This window comes from Balaenoptera borealis, assembly GCF_965194805.1.
Source record: "Balaenoptera borealis genome assembly, chromosome: 14".
NCBI classification, from domain to species: Eukaryota; Metazoa; Chordata; class Mammalia; order Artiodactyla; family Balaenopteridae; genus Balaenoptera; species Balaenoptera borealis.
Window position 1 is genome coordinate 72525985 of NC_138875.1, and position 26493 is coordinate 72552477.

General features: G+C 47.5%; 1 protein-coding gene across 3 annotated transcripts in view; it reads right to left on the reverse strand.

Moving 5' to 3' along the window:
* The window catches only part of SART3 (spliceosome associated factor 3, U4/U6 recycling protein), a 90660-nt gene that overhangs the window by 4043 nt on the left and 60124 nt on the right, over positions 1 to 26493 (reverse strand). The window contains exon 20 of one of the 3 annotated variants that reach the window (XM_082353809.1): positions 7470 to 7506. The exons of the other annotated variants lie outside the window; for them this stretch is intronic. Coding sequence (XP_082209935.1) covers positions 7485 to 7506 — 22 coding nt within the window. The 3' untranslated portion in view covers positions 7470 to 7484. Of the gene's footprint in view, positions 1 to 7469; positions 7507 to 26493 lie in introns of those variants that run through there. 3 annotated transcript variants of the gene reach the window in all.

Consider the following 26493-nt stretch of genomic DNA (forward strand, 5'->3'; position numbering starts at 1 on the left):
ACTCTCCTACAGCATCCCTGAAAGCTCTTATCAACCCAGTTCCTCTGCCTGATGTGGATTCACAGACTTTGTATGTAGGTCATTGGCTACAGAGTAGGTTTTGACTCTCTCTGGGACAGTTCTGCCTGCAGACGACCGCTCTTCCACTTTGTCACAAGACAGAAGACACAAGACGGAATGTCTAACAAGACAGAAGAGGAGAGAGAGAAGGAAACGAACCTCTACTGAGCACCTGTAGTAGCGGAAATTGCATGTCTGTCTACCTAGTGCCCATTCTCTTTCCCCCTTTCCTAACAGTTTCCGGCACAGAGGAGAATTTACAAATTACTCTCATGATTCTTTTCCTGTAGCAAAACAAAACAAATTAATACCTCAGTGAATTATCCTGCCTCATAAAATTTTGTGCTAAATCCACTATCGTCTCATACCAAATTCTAATACAAGCTAGTAGCAAGAGCCAATGATCTAGCAGGAAAATGATGGAAGAAAAAGCCAAAACTATAAATTCTATTCATTCAGGATTTGGTTGGTTTTTTTCTAAGAGTTGGAAACAAGTTAATTTCTGTAGAGGGGAGTGTCTGGTATACAGTAAGTGCTCAATACATGTTAGGCTCAAAGGAGCGGATACATATGCCATTCTGAAGACACGACCCCACTTTGAGAAACAGAGTTGTATTATTTCTCTGAGAGTGGCCAGATCCTGGCTTCTCAAAACAAAGAAAATAATTTGTTTTCCCAAGGGAATGGGAGAGTGATCCAGGAAAATATCACCTTGCCTTATCCCCGTCAAAGGTATCAAATGCATGAAAATTTAATACAGATAATTTGTATCCATTGGGGACTTCTAGCATTTCAAAGTGGTTTCACCTCAGTTGCTACATTATGCAAGACTGCAAGTGTCAGAAAACCAACTCAAAGTGATTAAGCTTAAAGGGGAATTTACTGTCTGGTATAACTTGGAAGTTCAAGTGCGGCTTGATCCAGGTACTTACAAGACAGCATCAAGACGTGGTTCTTTTCTATTTGTGACCTTAGGGAGGTGTTTACCCCAGCATAACCAAATGACTGACAGAAGCTCCTTGCTTACAATCCCACCAGCTAGGGACCCAAGAAGAAAAAGAATGCCTCTGTGTCAGTAACTCTCTTAGAAGTCCTGGAATTCACTCTGATTGGACCAGCTCTGTGGTCACAGGCCTTACCTGAACTAGTCATTGTGCTGGGGGACGCAATAAGTGCTCCAATTGGCCTGGCCTGCCATTGCCTATCCAGGAACCTGGAATGGGGCTAATCCAGACCCCACTGATTCAGAGCAGAGATGGCTCCCCATGATAAATCAGAGTGATGTTACCAGAAGAGGGGAAATGTATGCCAGCCAGGCAGGCCCAACTGATGCCCCTGCAGGATCCCCAGCTATCATCTGATTCCCACGGGGATCTATGATCCCCAAAATGATCGTTTGGGATTTTACTCTTTTTAAAACTCAAATTCGTACACCCTAGTTGTAATAATAACTTTCATTTTACAGGTGGAGAAACTGAGGTTCAGATGGGTCTAGTAACACTCGAATTCTCAGCCTGTCTGACTCCAAAATGGGGGTCCTTAAACCGCTGAGCAGATCTGCCCACTGTCTTTTCTTACAAAGTCCATTTACGGGCCCAGGGGTCATTTTCAGGCTTGTCCAGACTCTTCTACTGCATATATAAACCAAAGGAACCAAACCTAGGTCCCACAACCCAGGGAAAGCAAATTCAGGAGCCTGTTTACAGCAGCCCAGATGGGGAACTGATCACTGAGGCAGTAGTTCTGTGTTGGGCTAATGCAAGAGTCACCTGGGCACTTTGAAAAAGGTGACCCCTGAGCTCTACCCCACACACCTGTGAAATCATGCTCTCTTAGGCTGTGACATCCAGCCTCCAAGATGGTCCCCTGTGATTCCTGCCTCCCAGTGAATTCCTGGTATTCACATCCTTGTGTGTAGCCCCCTTCTACCTTGAATAGGCCTGACCTTTTATCTTAGTCAGATCAGGCTGCTATAACAAAAATACTATAGACTGGGTGATATAAACAGCAAACACTTGTTTCTCACAGTTCCAGAGGCTGGGAAGTCCAAGATCAAGGTGTCAGGGCTTACTTCCTGGATCACAGACCGCTGTCTTTTTGCTGTGTTCTCATCTGGCAGAAAGGAGCAAGGGAACTCTCTGGGGTCCCTTTTATAAGGGCACTAATCCCATTCATGAGGGCTACTCCCTTATGTCCTAATCACCTCCCAAAGGCCCCACCTCCTAATACCATCACATTGGGGATTAGGGTTTCAATATATGAATTTGGGGGGATGCAATCATTCAGTCCATAACATCTGTGTAACCAGTAGGCTATTGTGGAAGCAATGGAGTGACTTCTGAGGTGAGGTCATAAAAGACATTGCATCTTCTGCCTTGCTGTCTCTTGGATCAATTGTTCTGGGGCGAAGTCAGCTGCCACATCACAAGGATTCTCAAGCAGCCTTGTGGAGGCTTCCACATGCTGAGAAACTGAGTTCTGCCAAGAGCCAGCAGAGACTTGACAGCCATGGAGAGACACCTTGGAAATGCATCCTCCAGCCCTAGCCAAGCTCTGACCCACACCTTGACTGCAACCTCATGTGAGAGCCCAAGCCAGAACCAACCAGCTAAGACACTACCTAATTCCTGACCCTCAAAAACTATATGAGGCAAAAATTCATTGTTGTTGTTTTAAGGCATTAGGTTTGGGGGTAATTTGTTATGCAGCAGTAGATAGCTATTGCACAGAGTAAGCCTGGGAATCTACATTTTTTAAAGCCTCCTGGGTGAGTTAGATGCATACTTCAGTCATCTGGCCCTCAATCCCCAGCTCTTGGGGAGCAAATGTCTGGATAAGAAAACACACCCCGTCTATCAAGAGCAAACAAGCACACTGGAGCAGCCCAACTCTCAAGTTTGGAGAATGTACCCAGCCTGCCAGGGTACATTCTGCTAACACACACAGCTGGCTTTGAATACTCTTTAAAATAGTTAACAGTTCCATCTGCAGCTTCAACATTTGGGCTTTTAGCACCTCCCCAAGGACGACAGACAGGTATTTTTCTTTTCTGCTCACACCCAGAATCAAGAGGTGGTCTTTCTCAAAGGTAAACTCCAGGCTCCTTCCTGGAAAGCAGGAAATGCATATAATGTATTAAGTGAAGGTTTTCCAAGCTTTGATTTTTAGAAATGTGCGAGTTGATTCTACTCCAGGTACAATATTAAATATGCATTTATATTTTTCATTAATTCAGCAATATTTACTGAGCACCTACTACATGCCAGACATTCCTATAGGTGCCGAGGAAGTGAGGGCAGCAAAAAGAAGTCAAAACTCTATAAGTATCACACTCTAGTGCACATGTGCATAGAATAAAGCCTAAAGAAGATTTTTTTTAAGTGATAATGGTTACCCGGAGGATTGAGGTAATAGCAGATCTTTATTTTTTTACATTTTGTGTTGTTTAAAATATTTCCATTTGGAAAAAAAATAGTTTGAAAGAATATAGTTGTGGGCAAATGCCCACATGAAAAGAACAGAAGAATATGCAAAGTTCACTATTTTCGGTAAATATATACGTAGTGTGTATGTGTGTGTGTGTGTGTTGCTAGTGTAATTTTTGATTGGAGAAATTCTAGAGGAATTTTGTATTTAATTTTCTTTTTGCCCTTCTGTGTTTTCCAAGTGTTATGCATTGAGCACACACAACCTTTTATATATGGGGGGGGGGGAAATATTATTTAACAACCCGTACTTGCTACCTAGCCCTAAGTTCTTCTATCCCTTGCTTTATCAGAATCCCTGAAATTTCTCCATTCGAGTCACTCATTTGATTCAACATTGTGTTCCCGGAGGCGCCTGTTAGAATACTTAGGACGAATGGCATACTGATCTCTCATCACCTGTGAAATGGAAACATGGACAAGGGAGTCCAAAAATGAATTGTTGTTTTGGGGTAGCATGTCCTCCCTGGCTTGGGGAGACACAGACAGCTAGGGCAGGTGATGGGCGAAGTCTGGACCAGTGTGGAATCCCAGTGGCGAATGAGGGCCCTCGGCTCTGACAGAGGGAAGGAGGTGGCCAGACAAGAGGTGGGAAGAGGGACGCACCCCCATCCATCCACACCCCTCCACCTACCCCCACATCTCAACACCTAACAGTTATTCTGGAGGTGACGTCAGAGCTAATGAACAGACTAACGAACAACCTGTTTGCTGAAGGAGAAGGAAACTTATTTGTAAGAGGGTTTGTCCGTAGCGAACAGCTCTGCCCAAGTTGCAGCAGCTCCATCTGGTAGTAACATCACTCTCGCCCGTCACAGCTGCCAGAGCTGGACGTTACAGCATCACCCAAAGCACTTGCTCACCCATCGCTCCCTCACTATAGCGGCGGAATTGACAACCGGGGGGACGGAGAGTGGTCACAGGAGGACACTCGATGACCACTTATCTCCAGGCTGTCAGCCAGCCTTGACCTGACCAGCTGGAGCAGGGGGATATTAACGTGTTGGGTGGTGATGATCTCAGGTGGCCTCGGCCAGCAGTGGCTTGAAGCAGGGTTTCGGTTCCCAGCCAGAGATTGAGGTAAGGCCGAGGTGGTGAAGGTGCTGAATCCTAACCACTAGACCAGGGGTCAGTGACAAGGCCCTGGCCCTTTGGCTTTTGCAGAAAAGAATTCCCACAAAGGCAGAAAGTAGTGAAACAAGTAAAGTTTATTAGGAAGCGAAAGAGTACAGTACGTGTGGGCACACGGGTGGGCTCAGAGAGAGAGTCACACCCTCGGGTAGTTTAAATCACTTTCACGGGGAATTTCTTCTGGGTTTCCTTTGGCCAGTCATTTTGATTTGCCTGGTTCTGAGTCCGTATTTGGTTTATCTCAGGATCCTCCCATGTGTACATGTGCATCTCTTCGCCAAGATGGATTCCAGTGAAGAGGCCTATGGGTAGCTTGACATCACTCCCCTTTTGACCGCCAAGGAGCTTTTTAGTCAGGAAGGGCTCCTTGACTTCAAGAATGAGGAATATGTGGCCTCTTACCTCTTATCTGGGCAGGGCTCAGCCTCCTCTCCTATCTTCATCTTGAGGTATCAGTCCACAGCTGCTCATCCATCCTGGGGCCCATCCATCTCCTGCCTCAGTGAGACTGTTTTATGTTCAATACGAACCTCCAACGTTGAGGTATCCATTAATTACTGACTGCATCAAGGCTCCTGTTTTATTAAACTTTTACAGACCATCCGAGAAAGGAGATATTGAGCTAAAAATTTCACTCATCTTTCATTCTTGCATCCAGTATCTTTTTGAAATACTTACCAGGGACCGGGGTTCACATTCAAAATTCCTTGGAGCTTTAACGAATCTGAGAACATCTTGAACTTTCGAGAATACACATTTGATTTTTTAATTGTGAAAGTAACACCTGCTCATTGTCATGTGCTAGAAATTTAAAGAAAAAGTCAATAATCTTCCCCACTCCATTCTCCAAGCCCACCCCTGTGAAGCTGCCAACGTTAACAGATTATTGTAGAATTCCCTTCTCTGTGCCTGTTTTACTTACAAAAAAGAATCATACTATACACATGATTCTACAACTTGCCTTTTTTTCACTTCATTATGTATTAAGGATGTTCCATCAGGGTGACACAGAGATTGACCTTATCCTTTTTCACAGCTGCATAGTATTCCATAGTGTGGAACATGGTTTATTGGACAAGTCTAGACTGATGGGCAGTTAGGATGTCTCCAGATGAGGAGAAGATTCATTAAACATCCTTGGACATAATCATGATTTCACGGATGTCTAAAAAGAGGTTCCCCAGGTGGGACTGCTGAGTCCCAAGTGTACACGTCTCACAGTGACAGAGGGGCCCTCGATGCCCCAGCTCATGGGAAATTTCCTGGGGGCTCTGGTCAGTTGCCCCTAGTTAGGAAACAAGATTACCATTCTCTCCCTCTCCCCACAAGGTTTTCAAGCTCCCTGCCCTCTCTTTAGGGAGCTGGAGAATTGCCAGAATAATTGTATGGCAAATTATTCCCAAAGGATGGGTCAGAAGGTCAGTCCCCCCTACCAGGACTGCTCACCACTCAGCCCCTGGCCCTCTTCTCCCTGGTCATCATGGTGGAAGCGCTCCTCCCTTCCAGTGGCCTCCACGCAGGCCGTTCCGCTCAGGAAGGCTCTCAGAATATCCTCTCCTTCTCCCCAGTGTCTTCACACATTCTTTGAGCCTGGGGATGGGCAGGAAGCATCCACCTATCACTCCGTTTTGGTGCCAACTGACAGGGGAGAAAAGGGTCCTCAGAACCACAGTGAGAAAAAAGAGGGAAGAGAAGGGCCGGCCAGCAAAGAGACGCAGACTTCCTGCTGCAGTCTCACCACACGCACGTCTGTCTCACTGCTTTCCACACTCCAGAAGTTCACGGTACCTGAACTCAAGTTATCCTCGAAGCCTCGCTCTGCTCGACACTATGATCCTGCATCTTTCACAGGGAAGACACGGGGGCCAAGGCGGGGAGGGGTCGTGGTTCAGCCAATATCCCTTAACAAGTCATAGCAGAGACAGGGCTACAACCCGGACCTCTGACATCAGTTCCCTCGCGTCTCTGTTACGGTCCGTTCCTCCCGCCCTCTCAGGAATCTGAGGCGTGATAATATTAATCATGACAGAAAGGCTAATATTAAAATAGAATTGGGCCTAAATGAAGACAGACAAGTTCAAATCTGTCACCCTTACCCCAATCCAATCAACCTGTCAGCAAGTCTCGTTGGCTGTTCCTTCATGATACATTGGGAATCCAGCTCTTCCTTTCTACTGAGGCCACCTGGGGCCAAGGCGCCGGGAATTCTGCAGCCACCTCCTCCCTCTCTCCCAGCTTCCACCCTCGCTCCTCCCCAGGCCAGTCAGTGACACACAGCAGCCAGAGTCCTCTGTTTAAAGTATAAATTGGATCATGTGTCTGTCCCCGGCTTGGAGCCTCCAGCGAACGACTTCTGGCTGCACTTAAAATAAAACCCTCATTTCTCACCCTGGTCTGCAGGGCAGGATGTGATCTGTCTACACTCTGGACCTCTCTCCTGCAGTACTCCCCTCACTCACCCTGTGCTTCTTACTCTTGCTGGAAACCCCCAGCTCTCCACCCCACCCCAGGGCTTTTGCACTTGTTCTACTCTCTCCCTGGAATTCCCAGCCCCCCAGGTGCCTGCACAGCCAGTCTTTCTCCCCTTCAGATCTCAACTCAGATGTCACCTCCTCCAAGAGGCCCTCCCTGATTCATGTAAAATCCCTCCCAGTCACCCCCATCTTATCAGCTGGGTTGCTCTCTCAAAGAACTTCTCACCACATGCAATTACCTGTATGTTTATTTGTTGATGGTCTGTCTTCCCAGAGTACCATATAAACACTACTGGGCCGGGGACCAGGCTTATTTTGTCCAAGCACCCAGTACTTAGTAGGTGCTCAATAAAGATCTGAGAAGAAAAGAAGGAAAGACTGGGAGTTGGTGGGAGGAAGAGAGAGAAAGGGAGACCCATGTGGGCTCCACATGGTAACTAACGTCCGTGCCCAGCACCCAACACCCAAGTAAGAGTCAGTTAACCAAACTAGCCAGCAGGCCCTGACGCTGGTCCCACCTCTCCATCGACCCCCCAGGGGGTGTTGTTTGTCACTTGGCTTGGGCCCCCAGTGAGTCTGGTCCTGGCATATTTGGTACAGTCAAGGCTTCTCCTAATGAGATGGGTAGGGACTCAGCAGCCATTGTCTCTTTGAAACTTCTAGCATCATTGTGAATGCTTCTCTCTGAGTTGGGTTTGTGGCTCTTACCTGACTGTCATAACATGCCATTATAAGTCTGAGAAAAACAGCCAACACTTATAGACTTCTGTCTCCCAGGGTCTGGCCCTGTACTAAAATGCTTTAAACGTGTCACATACCCATGACTGCGCTGTAAGGGACGTACCATTGTCATCCCCATTTTACAGATGGGGAAACCGAGGCTCCAAGTGCTTCCATAACTAGCCCAAGGTCACAGAGCCGCTCAGTGGGTGAGCTGAGATTCAGACGCAGGCAGGCTGAGTGCAGAGTCGGTGCTTTCACCCACTTCCCAGGATATGTCCTGGCACTGGGGAGGCCACGGGCTGAGTGATGTCTCCAAGAAGTCTCCCAGCTTGTTTCTGCCTTAATTTTTTTGACCCCAGGGCCTTGGGTCCTGGGGTCCACAGGTGGCCATATCACAGTGAGCTGGGGAGAGGGCCCTTCTGCCCTGTGTCAGAAACCTCTTCCCTTTCCTCTGCAAGGAGCAGGGACCCAGGTCAAACCAAGCATGGCTGATGCCCCAAAATCCCACTTTATTCCTCAAGCAAGGAGAAAGCAATATTGATTCTGCAGGCTCCAGGGATGGTAAATTCGCCCCTGTCAGGCAGGCTTTGCCAGGCAGGGGAGCAAGCAAACCACTCCAGCACCTAAATCTAATAAACCTGGGAGAGATGGCAGTGAGGATTGTTGCTGGGAGGGTGGGGCAGGGGCCGGGAGAGATTTATGGGACAACAGTGGGAGAGAGATGGGGGTGGTTTAGCTCATTCTTCTGCCAACCCCAGATTTATACACTCCAGACCTAGTTCACTGCCCCCGTGACCTCAGGGAAGAGATCTCTCCTCCCAGGCTTGGGAAGATTAATCACACAGAGAGGAGGCGAGTATCGGTGTGTCGTTGTGGGTGTGAGTGTGCCTGTGTGTGCTTGAATGTATGTGTGAATTGTGTGTCTTTGTGTGTTGGCCTCAGTGTGTTTGTGTATCTTTGTGTATGCATGCATTCGAGTTTCTGTCTGTGGCTCCATCTTTCAAATATATAGCATCAGTATCCCTTTCAAATAATAGCCTTTTAGGAGTTTGCTACAAGGTCCACGTTCCCTCCCCTACTGAATGTCATGAAGCCTCATCTTCAATTCCTGAATGTCAAGGCATCTTCTCCCCTGCTAACCACGGAGAACATCTTGGAGGTAGTCTTGGGTTATATTTAGGGATAAATGAAAATCTGTGATTGCAATATGCTAAGAAAAGGAACTGGGTGGTCCCAACCCCCTAGCTGGTGAATACCCTCCTCCTTCCTTCCTGCAAGTCAGTTCTTGTTTAGAGCAAAGGTGTTTAAATTCTGCATCTATAGTCATTTTTTATAGCACATACAGCCCTTTGATTCTCTCTTCCCCTGCCTGAATGTCCTGGAAGCTACACAATGAAATGGCAGCATCACAAAAAGCAACCTGAGTCCCTGAGCCACTGCATGGAGGACCACCACCCTGGAGGGTTGACAGACCCTTATCAGAATTTGGGTAGGAAAAATAAAACTTTGTTGCACTAAGCCACAGACGTTTCTGGGTTTGCTTGTTACTACAGCGTTAGTGAGCTTATCCTGACTAATACAACGCCTAAATCATCTTATATATCCATGCTGATAGACACAAAAACACTTTGGGATATGTTGGACTTGACTATTTCTACGGTCCTATTCATCTCTGATACTTGAAGATCCTAACCTCTTATGATGTCATGACCCTAATTCTTCCCCCAGATCACACCCCTGGAGTCTCTGCAAAGATAAAATCCCCTCCTAACATTGCCACCCAACCTCTGGAGTCTGAGGAGATAAGTCTAAAGATGCTCTCAGGTCCTCCAAGAATGGCAAAGCATGACTCTGAGGGTTTTTTTTTTTGCTATGACTCTGAGGCTTCTATATTTACTACCTCAGGATTCAACCAACTGCATGTCACCCTGTGCTGAGTAACTGTTCCAAAGTGAACCCAACCATAACCCCTTCTTTCCAGATGCCTTTCTGTGATCCCAGATTCTCCTGACTATGGAAACCACTTTGAAATTAATCACAGCAGAGCCCTAGAAGTGCCCTTAGGCTTCAAGCAAGCTGAGTTTCTTGAAGGGTTTATCCTGGTTTCTTGTCCAGTTGAACTGGATGCTCATGTGCAACTGGAGTGTCCGTAACCTGGGTTCAAATCCCAGCTCTGGCATTTCCTAGAAGTGTGAACTTTGACAAGTTACTTAGCCTCTCTGGACCTCATGTTCCTCGTCTGTGAGATGTGGATAATAATAGTGCCTACCTCGTAGGGTTGTCCTGAGGATATAGAAAACAGTTCTCCAAGGTTACGTGAATAAGAGCAGCTCTTCGTGTAAGCAGAATGGGGAAACGCACCTGGATTCAAAAGTTCTTTTCCTCCACGATCTGGCAAAGTGTCAGTCCTTTTGCCTTTGGAGTCATCAGTTTAGATTAGGATACTGCCTCCAGGAATAAACTTGACCTGAGACAATAGCTTTTCAATTCATTATCGCTCTCTAGCTAAGATTTGCTTCTTAGATGTGTCATTATCAGTGGTGAGAGGGAATGAGACAGAGGACTGCTAGATTTGGATGAAGGGGAGGAGAGTCAGTGCCTGGGCACTGCTGGAGAAGTCCAGTGAAGTGATGAGAAGTCCCAAGCCCTAACGAGACAGCATGAAGGTAGTATATGAATCACTTCTCCGTGTGACATCCCCATTTCCTCCTGAGTAAAATCCATGGGATGTACATACTGAGGGTCTAAAGTGGCTGCCGCACGTTTTAAACTGTGATGGACGTGTGAAATGTTATCATTGCTATTGCCTTTTTTTTTTTCTCGGCCGTGCTGCGCGGTATGCGGGATCTTAGTTCCCCGACCAGGGATCGAACCTGCGCCCCCTGCAGTGGAAGTGCAGAGTATGAACCACTGGACCGCCAGGGAAGTCCCTACTTCTCATTATTATGTAGCCTTTTCCCCATAAAAGTCCCTGCTCCCTCCCTGCTCCCCACGCCTTCTCCTCCCTGGAGCCCTACACTGTGTGGCTGAATGTATCAAAAACCTACACTCTCCAATTTGTAGGCTCCTCCTGGAATCATTATCTGTTCTCCAAGAGGGTAGCTTTTAATTCCTCTGTAGGTGAGAGCCTGGCTTTCATTTCCCCCTCTGCTGTCATGGAAACCAGTGCCCTGGCAACTTGGCGTGGAAACAAGAGCACTGTTTTCCTCTTTCACCACGCAAAGGAAAGGCTGGGATAACTTCAGGCAGGAGGAGGAGCCCTTCCTGTTGATGTGATCTCCCTTCGTCAAGAATCAGCCACCCAGAAGATGCCAACTGGGGAAATTTCTGCACAGCCCTGGACTAACTTCAGGACCATGGAAAGCTCCCTGGGGAGTTAAAGGTTGAGTGAGAGAGGAGGACAAACCCAGCGAGTAGCTACACCCTATCCTCAGCTTCTACAGAAGCTATATTCTTAAAGGTGCCAACTATGCTATGTTTAAGAGCACCAAACCACAGAGAGGAAACTTTAATTATCATTTATTTCACAGTTCCTCAAAGTGTGTTTCGAGGGCCACGTCGGTAACCTGGAACATCATTTCTTCCAACATCTGAATCTTTCTCTACAGAGAAGAGCCCTGTAGTATGTGTTTTAACATCACCCCCAAACAATTCTGATGTACATTAGGCTTGAAGCCAACTGATCTAGTGCCACACCCACATTTTGCAGGTGGGAAAATGGGTTAGTCAAGGTGAATTACATTTCCCAAGTTTAAACAGCAAGTTGGAACCAGAACCAAACTCATGTCTCTCAATTCCAAGATTTCTCTAAACCACCCAGCACTGCTTTGGGTCCTACCTCAAGACCCTACCCTAAGGACCTGTGTGGGTGGCCCTGGAGAGACAAAGAGATAGCCATGACTTTGGTCCTCTGTCTCAGTTCTCTTCTATGATGCGTATTCTCTTTGGGAGAGGCGTATCCTCTTGTTACCTTATTTACATCCCTGGATCCTAACGCACACAAATACCTGATACATGTTGATGAATTAACTAATCAATTCATGGACTAATGAACAAATGAACCAGTGCTGCTCAACAGTGGAGGGTGATATCTCTTAATGGAGCTATAATAATAACTCACATTTATTGAGCAAATACCATATGCCAATTACAGGGCTAAGAAACTGACATTCATTGGCTCACGGAATTTGCACAACCTGATGAGATAGAAACTATTATCATCCCCAATTCAAAGATGAAGAAATGCAACTTGGAGAGGTATAGTAGTTTACCCATGGGGCACACAGTGTGGCAGAGCTGGGATTCAAACCCAGGTGTGCTGAATCCAAAGACTGAGTTCCAAGCCACGTTCTCTGGCTGCACCCAGGAAAAGGAGCTTGTCCTTACGAGTGGCCCTTGCGTACCGGGAAGAAGGTTAAACAAAAGAACATTCAGACCTCTGTGATGTGTTTGGTCACTAGCCAGAGCCTCTGCTTGGGGTTTACCAAAGAGGGGTTAAATTCATTCATTCATTCATTCATTCATTTCTTCATTCTGCAAATGTTTGTTAGTCACCTAGTATGTGCCAGACCCTGTTCTAGATACCGGGGTAGAGAATTGAATGAGATAGACAAGGTCCCTGCTCTAGTTGAGGGGCAATCAGTACACAATGAACTAACAAATAGGTATTTAAATATCAGGCAGTGATGAGTGCTAAGAAAAATACAGCAGGGTAAGGGGCTGGAGAGTGACAGGGCACATAGGGAAACAGCAAAGAGAGCCACTGACACACAGCAGCTGTGTCTGCCAGAACCCCAAGCAACCATCTAAAGAAATAACATGTCAGGGGCTTCCCTGGTGGCGCAGTGGTTGAGAATCTGCCTGCTAATGCAGGGGACACGGGTTCGAGCCCTGGGCTGGGAAGATCCCACATGCCGCGGAGCAACTAGGCCCGTGAGCCACAACTACTGAGCCTGCACGTCTGGAGCCTGTGCTCTGCAGCAAGAGAGGCCACGATAGTGAGAGGCCCGCGCATCGCAATGAAGAGTGGCCCCCTCTTGCCACAACTAGAGAAAGCCCTCGCACAGAAACGAAGACCCAACACAGCCAAAAATAAATAAATTAATTAATTAATTAATTAAAAAATAATAATAATAACATGTCAGGCAACCCACTGTTTGGCATCAAAACCACCAAACCTTCTGAGTGATCTTCTCCACTAGCCTGATCTTATGTTTTATTTTCTTCTATGTTAACAGAATTGTCCATGGACAGATAGAAGTAGAACCTGAGAGCTGGAGGCTACAACTGATGCTCCATTCCGTGGCCCAGGCTGGGGCTTTCTTCTGGTGGAGACAGTGCTGCCTTGGACAGCGAGGATGGGCAGGAATGTCCGCCCAGGTCTCAGAAATAAGAACAGACGCCTGGCCATTGACAGTTGCGTTAGCTGGAGCTCTCTAGATGCAGGTAACAGAAGCCTTCTACATCTAACATTAGGAATAAAAGGGGATTTCAGTATAAAGATACAGAAGTGTTTCAAGGAACCCAGGGCAGGACGTGCCAGAACCCAGGAGAGACTGAAGGAGAGGCAGAAAGCCCTCAGGATGTCCAGCCCTCAGGCTGTTTCTCTCTTGGCACTTGGGCCACCCAGTTTATGTGACAGAAGATAAGATAGCTGCCTACAGCTCCTGAGTTTCGCTCAAAAGCATCCCTTTGACACTGGGCCTTCTTAGTCCCAATCCCAAAATCCCAGGGAAGAGGATCTAATTGGCCCATCTGGAGCTAGGGACACCCCCTTTGGCCACTCAGCTCTGGCCAGGGAGAGTAGAACTTCACTGAACAAATGTAGCCACTTGGATACACATCCCAGGGATCTCATGCATCAGAGGGGCAGTGGGGGAGCAGTTTTCAGGAAAAAAGGGAATCGGTGTGAGCTGTGCAGAATCTCATATACTTGCCAAGACAATGATACATATTGGATCCTAAAAACAGATGTGTACTCTAAGGGCTGAGCGATTTGGTCAGGGAAGAGTGTGGGATCCACCCTACATGGAAGCCAGTGATGGGGGTGAGAGAGTTAAGCTAAACCCGTGAACTCTGAAAAGTACCCACACCCCACTCGTACTCATTGAAATAGCCTCCATAAAGCTCTGAGGCAAAATTATAGATCATCATTTTAATTGAGTGAAATTGGCTATACATTAATATTCATGATTATTAGAGCAGCCAATTTTCCTCTTTATAGAAAGTGAGTAGGGGATCATTTCAGCTGCTACTTACTTTTCCCTCCCTTAGATTTCTGCGGGGGAGGTGAAAGAGAATAAAAGGCATGGCACTTGGAACCAGCCGTCAATTTCTGAACGTTGGGTAATTTTGAAGGATTTTTAATTACTTTGACCTCTTAGCGGCGGCTGGGGAGAAGCATCTTATGAATATAAAAAACACAGGCACCCATGAGCCTCTAGGATGGGTTCCTTTGGCCAGATCAAAGCAGGTTGTCTAAATGAGAGAAGCCCCCCATCTATTCCACTGCCCCATCAACCCACCAAGAATGATCATAACAACAACAACAGCAGTAATAATAATAATAATAATAATAATTGCCATCAGAGCCCAAGAGTGATGAGGAGGGTATCTGCGTGAGGGTAGGGTGACAAGGATGTCCATGTAAATAGGAGTGGCAGCCGTAATAGAGTTGTTTCATTGATCCAACAATTAAATATATTGAGGAGAATGGCAGTGAGATTTCTCACCATGAAAGAAGGAAGTTATAAATATGGAGAGAAAACTAGAATGAACTCCATGGTAATGGATTAGAATCAGAGGTATTAATGTGACTTTATGGTTTTCAATACATAGAAACAAATCTAGAAATAAATATAGATGTCAGCACACACATACACATGCATGCGCACACACACCCACACATCTCCTAGATCTGTCCATTGAGAGACCCTCAGAACAGCGATACCCCAATAGCAGTAAACACACTAACACAAAGATCTTTATTTCTAGATATCCTCCACTAAATTGAATCAGGGCTCCTTTGAGAAATGGTTGATTCCAGGGGTACCTCAGGGAAAGAACAACAGGAGCCTGGAACATTGTTGTGCCAGAAAGCAAAAAAGGGCTCAAAGCAAAAGGGAAGTCATGTCAAGGGACATGGAAGGCAGCTCTCATGTGCCAATAAGGAGGCTATTTGAGCATCAAAATAAATGACCATAGGAATGGATTATAGCCCACTAAAGAAAATAGCAAAGAGTTAGTTCACACTGGTATAAATAAATGAATGAATAAATAAAAATATGATGATATTTACATCATCTCAAAGAACCTTCCCACAAAAATACTTACTAAGGACAAAGAGGAAAAGGGTAACTAGAGAAGCTTGGCAGAAGCCACCGTAGTCACATGACCACAGAGAACATCACCAGTGATGGGACACACGAAGTCACATGCCACGTGGCAGGACTGGATGAGAAGGACACAGCATCGTTCTGATGCTATTCCTGCCAAAGACCCATGACCTGAATCTAATTGAAAGGGAATGTCAGAAAAACCCAAACTGAGGGACATTCTACACAATGATGGGCCTGTCTCTTCAAAAGTGCCCAGTTCCTGAGAGTCAAAAAAAGATTAAAGAGTGTCCCAGACTGATGGAGACTCAGGAGACAGGACCACCACACACAGCGGGTGATCTTGATTTGGACCCTTTACTACAAAGGACGTCACTGGAACAAATGGTGGGTCCTCAACGGGGTCCGAGGATTAGGTGGTAGTCACGTATCAGGGTTAATGTCCTGATCCTCATAGTTTTATTGTGATTATCTGGGAGCCTTCTCGTTGTAGGAAAATAGGCTACTGTATTCAGTTGTGATGGGGCTTCAGGCTGGCAACTTTCTTTCAAATGGCTTAGAGAAAAAAAGTTACTTGCAAGTATTGAACTTGCAAGTTTTCTGTAATAGTAACTGCCAATTTGAGCACCCACTGTGCTGTGCACTTTTCATAACTCTGTTTCTACCTTACAAATGATCTTAGCAAATTATTTCTAGTTTATTCCCATTTTACAGATGAGGAAACTGAGGCTCCAAAGCTGTTAAGCATCAAGCACTTCTTTTATTCTATAAGACCCTTCTTTTATTCAATAAATATTTTTATTGCATCCCTGGTGACTGTGCCAGACACCGGGCATATAGTGAGGAATAAAATAAGCATGCCCTACCTTCTTGAAGTTTCCAGTCTAGGAGGGGCTGTAGGTAATAACCAGGAAAGCAAACAAGGAAAGATGGTTGCAGGTGGTGATGAGGGCCATGAAGGTACAAATAAGAGGTTGTGAAGGAAGATAATGGTGGGGAGCAGCGGGTGAACCAAGTCACATGGGTCTTTATAGGTCTTAGTAGAATTTGGATTTGATTCTAAATCAATGGGAAATCATGCATGGACATGGTCTAATTCCTACTTTAAAGGAACCCCCCGAACTGCAGAGAGAGATTAGACAGGGAAAGAAGAGAAAAGGTCGGGGCCATAGAGCTAGTAAGGGACGCAGAGCCAGTGTCCCTCACACCCACCCCAGGGTCTGTCTGACTCACTCTCTTGCCGCTTGAAGCAGGCACTCCAGGAACCCTCCCTATCCCCCCACACTTACCACGTCTGGGCACCCTGGCCCAACTTCCCACTGCTGTGCCAGCCCCTGCATCCCTGCCTTGAGCTTCCTCTGGCTGCCCACGGCAAGTCAGCAGTGCCTGGAATTAATGCCGCCCGCAACACCAGGAGACCATCCCTCAGTGGATGACTTGTCAGCATTAGTGGACACATACCACAGCTCCCTCGCTCAGGGAACATTGAGCAAAATAAGCCGCTTTGTAGCAGCCTCGGGCAGTCCAGGTTACACAGGGGTTAAAGATGGCAAGGGGGGTGGGGGGCGGGTTCTGGAATTAAATGAGATCTGGGTTCTTACCCCAGTTCTGCCACTTAGTGGGAGCCAGAAGTGAGAGGTGTCTAGGCTCCTTAAGCTGGAGCCAGTAAAGACCCTCTCCTTTTTTTGTTGCTTGAATATCTTCCATTTTAAGTCTCCCTAACAGTTGACACCAGAGTTACCCAACAGAACTTTCTGTGGTGATGGAAATGCTCTGTGTCTGTGCCGCCCAATATAGTAGCCACTAACCACACGTGGCTATGGGGCACTTAAAACGTGGCTAGTGCGGCTGGGGGACCCAATTTTTCATTTTATTTCAGTTTAACTAATTTGAATGCAAATAGCCACATATGGCTAGTCGCTGCCACATTGTATAGCTCAGCTCTACACGCTGGGACAAACGCTAGGGCACATCCTGCTGGAACGGACGCCCTCACCCAGCTCCAAGCTCTCCAGAGAAGGCAGCCGGTGGGAGCAGCCCACCGCACACCCAAGGCCTGAGCTGTCCTTTGCCACATGACCCGCGCCCTCTGGTCCCCGGGATCGTCCACAGGGCTCCTCTCTCCTTTGTCCTGTTGAAACAGTGCTATCCCTTTACAACAATGCACAATCATTTTAATGAGAACATACAGTGCTAAATTGCATCTCTCTCTTTCTCGTCTCCTGGCACAAGTCTCACTCTAATAAGATTTTCCCCGGCTAACCCATTTTCTCGGCCGCTGTTCTAAAAAGCCATCTTCTGATTGAGCTGTGTCTTATACAAGGTGGCCGTGGGGGTGATGGGAGAGTACGAGGCACAAAGCCAGAGGGATTTAGGCCGATTTTCTCACCTCTTTGGGGACAGCCAGATAATATAATCAAGCCAAAGTCCATTTCCCTAACACACACTGCGAGGCCAGCTGAGCGGCACCTGCCGTGTTCCGTTGTAATTGGTGATCCTGCCAGCGGACAGCACCTTGGCCGTGTGAGAGGGAGGCCTAGGCCCCTCACCCCTCTGGAGCGAACTTTCTTTTGCCTTCTATGAAAAGTGAAAACAGAGACCCATATCTTTTTTCTTTTTTTTTTTTTTCTGGCCTCACCGCATGGCATGTGGGATCTTAGCTCCCTGACCGGGTACCAAACCCACGCCCCGTGCACTGGAAGTGCCGTCTTAACCACTGGACCCCCAGGGAAGTCCTGAGGGACCCATTTCTTTTTTTTTTTTTTATTTTTTTTATTTTTTTTAATATTATTTATTTATGGCTGTGTTGGGTCTTCGTTTCTGTGCAAGGGCTCTCTCTAGTTGTGGCAAGTGGGGGCCACTCTTCATTGCGGTGCACGGGCGAGGGACCCATTTCTTAAAAGAGGAACAGAATTTGTTCTGTAATATGAGATCGTGGGAGGAATTTCCAGCCCAATCTGTGGTCTGGAAAGCTCTTCAAGTACAGACCCAGGTAAGCCTAGCAGAAGTAATTCTCTCCTGTATCCCTAATATCCATTTGCAAGTCATGGCCTCTTTAGCTTCAACTTGTAACTGACTCATTCCTTTTGCGGCCTCCCCCCGGGGCAGCTCCCTCCGAGACCGCCCAGAGCAACTGTAGCGGGCAGGACAGGCCACATCAGGCACACAGGCAGAACAAACAATCCCCCAAATTAGTTACTTCTAACGATCCGGGTTTATTTTGTGCTCATGCTCCATTCAGCTAAGACCTCAGCTCCCCAGCCCCACGTGCAGGATTCAGCCTCCGCCTCAAGCCTTGCCAGTTGCAGTGGCCCGAGGCAGAGGGGAAGAGCCATGGAGCATCGTTCACCAGCAATCAAATGCTCCAGCCCAGAACTGACTTCTGTCATTTCCGTTCCCAACTCATCGGCCAGAACTGGTCACATGACCCTGCCCAATGACAAGGGGGCAGGAAGTAAAAACCCTACCCTGTGCCCTGAATGCAGAGAGAACGTTAGCCCTGGACAGCATCTTGGAGATGATCAAGTTCAACCTGTTTGTTCTATAAGCAGGAAAACTGAAGCACAGAGAGGAGAAGTGAATTACTCACAGTCACAGAGCAGGGTAAAGCAGACATGGAGCTTCTGCTCCAAATCCAGGGGTTCTTTCACCCATCGTTAAATATTTATGAACAACCTACTATGTACTGAGCACTGCTGGACAGATGGAAATGAGGAAGACAGACCACATCTCTGCTCTCGCCAAGCTCCCAGCCTAGCCAGGGAGGCAAATAAGTAAACAGTCAGTTTCAGCCCCATGGGATGAATGCTGGGTGTATACACAGTGCATAACCCTGTTTATTGTAACAGTGCCATCGTTTTTGCCAAGGGTCATGTGGACAACTCATGGACGTTCCCCAAAAGACACACAGGTCAAGGCAAGGAGAAACTACACAGTGACCTCCACAGGACACCCATGAGCTATCTGATCTCGTAATACCTAGAGTAGGGAAAGGTCCCTAAGAACATCTCACCAGCCAGGCAGGGCAGGGCTGATCCAGCTTCCCTTTAATTCGGGAAAATGGAAGAAATGAGACGTTTTGTGTGCCCTAGTGTCACAGGGTGGATCCATACTCATTTCTAAAGTTGGGGTGAATCACTTTCCCCTCTGGGATTGAACAGGGTGTGGGGAGCAAGGAAGGGGGGGATCACCCCACACCCATCAGCATCCTTTGGTTGCTGGCAGTGCCTTAGCAGGGAACATAGTATATGCTCAGTAAATCCTGGTGAATGAATAAAAATAGAACAGAAGGAAAAGCTGAAACACCAGGCTCCAGAAGGGCAGCTCAGGGAGGGGGAGGGGAGGTGTCCTAAGTGGCAGAAACTAATGGGATACATTTGGGACATCTGCTTAGAGATTAATGAACTCCGGTTGGTTTTTTTGGTCTTTGTGTTCAAGATCCAAATCCCAGGAAGACAGCCCCTGATTGGCCCACCTCCGAACCAGTATCCGCCTTTGTCCTTAATTGATGGTGGCAGCAGATGCTCTCGGTGATCGCCACATCCTCCCTGCACGTGTGCAAGGCCCCACTTCCGACTTCCATCATTTGCCTGTGTTTCCTTGCCTCGGGGGCCTCTAGTCCACACTCTCAGCGACAGAAGTGCTGAGAAATGAGCCATCTGCCAGGTTCCTCCCACGAGAAGCAGTTAATTTGCCCTCCCTCCCCCACTGATGGTGGGCTTGGTCATGTGACTGGTGCCAACGGAATGCTAGTGAACAGGGCACATGCAAAGACCTAAAATGTGCTTCGGCCATCGGCACAAGAGGAGAATGCCCTAGATAGCCTGCTGGTCCCTAGAGGCCAGAGGTGTGGAGGAACCTAGCCCAGCCGAGCCACAGCTGGCGGCACCGCGGGTAATCAGCACGTGGATCAGTGAGACGTGGATCAGTGAGACGTGCACGGTCAGGCGGTAACCACTGCCCTGCAGTGCAGTTGCTTACGCAGCGTTGCTGTGGATATCGCTGAATGATGCTTCAGGACATCTGCAGCAGCACATCTGGGCTTCCTGGAAGACGGGGGCCTTCAATCTGGTTGTCCAAACTCTGGCCTCAGGAGCTGGAGCCACAAGAGTGGTCTCTGGGCTGCAGTCCTGCCCGCCCCTAACACCCTACAGCCCACTCAGTGTGGTGAGGGCAGGTTTCTGGGGCAGCAGTGACCCCCTGTGCATCTTGGCAACATTGCACCGGGGTCTCCTCCCGCCACCCACCAGGAAGGAGTGGACAGGAGACTGAGAAGGGCCATACACCTCCCTTGAGGACTCCAGGTCAGGCAGGAATTGGAGTGGAACACCAGTGCTTCCCAGGGCCCAGCGCTGTCACCTGCTGAGCCCGACAGCGAAGGTGTGGGGACACTGCTGTCAGGGGGCCTCAAGGCTCTCGAAGTTCAGAAGGCAGGGGGCAGCCACCGAGGATTTGCTGAACATGAGCCCAGGTCACGCTGGGCTCTGGGGCACAGTGGCGAGCAAGACGGGCCAGGAACCACCCCTCCCAGAGCTTACAGTCTAATGGGGGGAAGAGCGACCGCAAACAAGTACATGGCAAAGAAGCATTCAGTTCCAGATTTTGACAAGCATAACATCGTTTCCAAGAATACGGGTTCTGCAACCAGACTGCTTGGGTTCAAATCCCAGCTCCACCTCTTATTATCGTGTGACATAACCTCTCTATGCCTCAGTTTTCCGGTTGGTAAAATGGGAATTTAACAACCAGTAAAAAATAGCATTTGTCCCATAGGCGTGTGGTGAAAATTAAGAGATGGTACATGTAAAGTGGTTAGCAGCGTGCCTTGGACATAGTGAGGGCTATTTCAGTCTTAGCTATTCTCATCACCATTATTTTAAATGCTATAACGGGAACAAATTGATGAAGGGATAAAGAATGAGGGAGGGAATGTATTTAGTTAGGGTGGTCATGAAAAGCTTCACCAAAAATTTCATTTCAGCTGAAATCTGAAGGATGAAGCCGACACATGGAAAACCTGGAGGAAAGAGGGAACAGTAAGGAAAGAGGGAACGGCAAAGGTCCTGCGGTGGGACAGAACTTGATGTTTCTAAAAAACTGACAGAATGGCTGAGAGGGGCTGTGGACAGAGCAAGGTCAGTTCCTCCACCTCAGTGCCTTTGCACATGCTGTTTCTTCGTAAACACTTCTCCCCTCCCTGTCCCCATTCTCGCCTCCAACCCAACTCCTTTTGCCAGCTGAACTCCTACTTACGCTACATTTGCCAACTCAAAAGTCACTTCCTCACAGAAGCTGTCCTTGATTTCCAAATGAGGTCGTAATTTGTTATTACACCTGTATTAGTTTGCATGGGCTGCCACAAGAAATCACCACAAACTTGGTGGTCTCAAACAACAGAAATTCACTCTCAGTTCTGGAGGGCAGAAATCTGAGATCAAGGTGTCAGTAGGGCCCTGATCCCTCAGGATTCTCTACAAAAGAATCCTTCCTTGCCTCTCCCAGATTCCGGTGGCTCCAAGTGTCATTTGGCCTGTGCCTGCATCACTCCACCCTTTGTCCCTATCCTCACATGTCCTTGTCTCCTTCTCTCGCTCTCTCTTTTTTTTTTGGCCATACCACACAGCATGTGGGATCTTAGTTCCCCAACCAGGGATCAAACCTGTGCCCCCTGCAGTGGAAGCACAGAGTCTTAACCACTGGACCACTAGGGAAGTCCCTCCCTTTCTGTCTTATAAGGAGACCTGTCTTGGATTTAGGGCCCACCCAGATAATCCAGGAAAATCTCATCTCAAGATCCTTAATTCCATCTGCAAAGACCCTTTTTTCCCAATAAGGTCACCTTCAGCGCTTCCTAGGGTGAGGACATGGACATATATTTGTGGGGTCCCCCATTCAGTCCACTCTACATTTCCATATCATCTTGAGTCTCTCCTCAAACCTTAACCACGGTTTGCACGTTTGTGTTTATTTGTGAAATCATTTGGCCATGCCTATCTGCTTAGTAAACTGCAGACAACAAGAGGGCAGGTCTCATAATCTCTGCTGTTCACCACTGACCCCCAGCACCCAGTACACAGTAGGTACCTGCCTACTGTGTATTGAACCAACGGGCCACTGAGCCCCGAGCTCCTGGAGGATGCCTCTTTTCAAGGACACAGGCCGGAAGCCATCAGCAAGGCCTCTAGCCTGCAACATGCTGAAGACTTTACAGCCTCATAAATCCCATGGCTGGCGGCGTGATTAGGATTGAGTCAAAATGCAAGAAATTTAATTTCCTGATGCTCAGCCTACAGGGCCTTGTAAACTCACCCCCCTAAACCAGTAACCATAAATGTTTGATAAAATACCATGCGGCCTCCTGTTTCCCAGAAATGGTTCCCAGGCCCAGGGAAGAAGCCACATTTGGCCTCTGCTAGGCGTGACTTGAGCATTGTAATTAATGTTTGGTAGAGCTCTTCTTAATGGCCTGGGCTCTTTGTGGCTGTATCAATACCGAAGACATTCACCCAGCCAGTGAAGCCAGAAGCAACTTCAAACATCACAAGGTCAAGGAAGGTGGCAGTGGATTTTATGGCACTTCAGGCTTTCATCCTACATTCATGTCCTTGATCTCACTTGACCCTGGCGTTGGGTCTATGGGAAGAGCAAAGCAAGAATTGCTAACTCCATCTAATGAAATGTGAAGCCCAGAAAGGGAACTTTCCCAACTTGTGGAGCTCATCAAAGCCCTAGGACCCAACCCCGGGTCTCAGGACTCTCTCACACCATTGGTGATGATGATGGGAAGAACATTACCATGGCAACCGTGCCTAAACAGCAGCAGGAAAGGGGCGGGTCAGGTTCGAGGAATACCTTCCCGACCAAGAGCATCCTACAGCACACAACCGCCTTCAACATCCCCCTCTTCTGCAAGGTTGTAAGGGAAGAGAGAGCCCTTTTCAGGGCTGACTGGAATCCTGGCCAGATGTAAGAATGGAGCATCTCACAGGCACCGGGAAACCTGTTGTCCCTGGTTTAGACAAGAACCTCTCACAATCCTCCAGGGACCTTGTTCACAAGCAGATTCCAATTCAGAAGGTCTGGGGTGGAGCCTGAAATTCTGCATTTCTGCCTAGCTCCGGGCAATGCTGCTGCGGCTGACCTCTGGAGCACATTTGAGTGACAGGTGGTAGGGGGTCTGTGCTAGGATGCGGCAAGCTTGGAAGGGTCGTTGTTGGGTAAGGTTCCGTCTCATGAGGTGTTGGCTATGAGCCACTCAGAGACACAGAGATCAGCGGGAACACTGGCCACACACCCCCTGAGGCTGTGGAGGACGTGGATGTTTCATGCTCGGAGACTTTCGGGACATGGACTTGTCTCCTTGAGCCTCAGTTTCTCATCTGTGAAATGCAAGCTTGGGAGGCAGGGGGCTGAGCTGCCTAGCCCCTGAGTTCTCTTCGAGCTCTGACATCCCAGAACTTCAGGAATAGAAAATGCACAGTAGCCTCTGAAACTCCATCTATAAGATCCCTGCCTGGCCCTGGGGTTGGGCATCTGTTGTTCAGGTCTGCTCAGCACCCATTCCCCAGTCTTCTGACTTCAGAGCCTCAGTTTCCTATGGGGAACCTCTCCCTCTCTCCCTTGGTAGTGTTTAGATGGAGTTGACCCTGCCTCCATCTCCAAGGTGAGCCCATGACCCAGGTCTGGCCAATCAGAGTGATTCGGTGGTAGGCATGCGACTCAAGCTAAGCCAATGAAATACAGCCATGAGACTTTTGCTAGAACATCTGAGGAAATGGCTTTCCCTTTCTATCTGGCTTACTAAACTAGTAAGATAAAGGTCTGGTGCTACTGGCAGTCATCTTCACCACTGTGTAGGGAGAGCCTGCCTAAGAGCACAAGCCAACCTAGGGGAAAGCAGAGATAAGAGACAAAGAGACTAAGTCACAGTGCCTTCTGGTGGACACCTGGATCCAGCCATGCCTGAAGCTAGGCCCTGGAGTTTTCAGTCCCTTGAGCTAACAAATCACCTTGCTTCAGCCAAACTGAACTGAGTTTCTGAGGCTTTCATTCAAAAGAATCCTGATTCACACACTCTGGATTTGTCCCCAAGATGAAGACAAGGAATTGGAGCAAAATAACCTCTCACACTTAGACACACAGGCAAGGACATTATTGGCTTCAGTAAATTCCAGAATGTCAGAGCTGGAAGAGCCACCTCATTATACAGAGGAAGAAACTGAGGCCAAGAAAGTGGACTTGACTTTCCCAAGGCTACACAATAAAGTGACCAAACCAGGACTCACACCCAGTTCAGAGTTCCTTCCTTTACCTGCCGGCAGTGAAGGCATCCAGCCACATAACACATTCGAGGAGCATCCCAACAGCATCCCCCAAGCACACACCAAATCAAAGTGGGACCTCCCGCTTCCCATCACACTGCCTGAAATGCCACCAGAGAAACCCGTTTCTCTCTGTCTTCTGTCTTCAAGATGCATCTTTTACAAATGCATAAACCCAGGGAAGGAATTACACCTGGGCTTATTTGTAGAGGGATACAGCTAAAGAGATTGTGAATTATCATTGAGTAGCTTTACAGTGGGGAATGGGACCATGACTGGCCTTTCCACTTTCACAGAAGGATTTGCCTACAGCAGACTGAAAGCAGAGCTGACACGTCTTTGGGAATGCCATCCAGAGGGAAGAAGGAGGTAGGAGGAGCCCATGGTCAGAGGGTGCCAACTTCCCCAGTTTGCCTGAACTCAGATGGGCCAGCTGGAAACATGAGGACCACACTCTGACACAGGCTCTAGACTAGACCCGCCTTCCAGTAAGAGTCTGAAGAACTCAGCAAGCCCTAGTCACTCTTTCTCGGTGGTGAGAAGGGAAGAGAACATCATATTTTGCCCTTAAGAAATGGGCATTGACATCTCTTTACAGTATTAGAAAAAATGCCCAGCCAAGAAATAAACCATCACTTTTATTTACAGTATATTTCCCAGAACTCAGAGAAATGCCGTGCTATTCTGCATAGACCTCAGACCAAAGCATAATTTATCACAATACATCATATGTTACAGTACATAAAACTCCCCCTACCTTATAAAAAACATACAAGGAATTTCTCGCTCTTTACATAAATTACTTAAGAACATTCCTGTTGAACACATCATTTTGAAAGGATTTCCATTACTTGGAAGAGCTGCTTCCATCAGTGGTGATCTTTGCAGAGGCTCAGGGAACAATTAAAATGGGAAAGAGAGAAGGAACAAAGCACTCTACGGGAAACGACCCATCCCAGATCAGCCCAGAACAGAATGTGTTGTTCTAACCACAAAATAAGTCACCTCCTTATTGAATTCAATCTTTCAAGGTGGGTGATAGAAGTAGGAGCAATATTGTCAACAACCTAAGGGCAAGGACTGTATCTGATTTTGTTCACCATTGTATCCCTGCCACATCGTAGATGCTCAATAAATGAGTTGAAGAAGGAGGGAGGGAGGGAGTCTATACAGAATGCAAATGTAGCTGTTATCTACTGCTATAATAATGCTATGTAACAAACATCCCCAAACCTCAATGATTGAAAACAACTATTTTTATTACTGCTCACAAGTCTGCAGGTTGGCTGGCAGGTCTGGCCTCAGCTGAGCTCACCCACATGTCTGGCAGTCAGCTGGCTGTTGGCTGTTGGCTGTTGGCTGATGGCCTCAGCTGGAACAGCTGGGCTCTCCCACGTGCCTCTCACATGCACATGCCTTTCATGTTCTGGTCTGGACACATTTGCCGGCGAGCCCAGGCACATTCTCGTGGTGACTGCAGGAGTCCATTAGAGCAAGTGGAAATAGGCAAGCACTTTTTCCAGCATCTGCTTGCATTATGCTTGCTAACATGCCATTGGCCAAAGAAAGTCACACAGTCAAGCCCAGAGCCAGAAAAGGAGGGGAGTGAGCATTATAAAACGAACTGCATAAATACAGGTAGAACATTAATTGGGACCATTAATGCAACCAGCCTACCACAATATTGATGCCCGATTCCCACAAACGCCCACCGTCACCCCAAACCCCACCCCACGTTCAATGATCTTAAGCTCATGAAAAGAGAATAGAAAACAAGATTTTACTGACCCCATTCTCCATATGGAAAAAGTAAGACCCCACAGTCAGGCTCGTCAATTCGAGTCATATTTATTTAAACCAGTAGTTATAAATCTTAATATCTACGGGGACAGGCAGGTACTAATTGCTGAGCCAGACCAGGCAGGGAATGGGATGAATCAGAGACCATCACCCTGTTTCCCCAGGG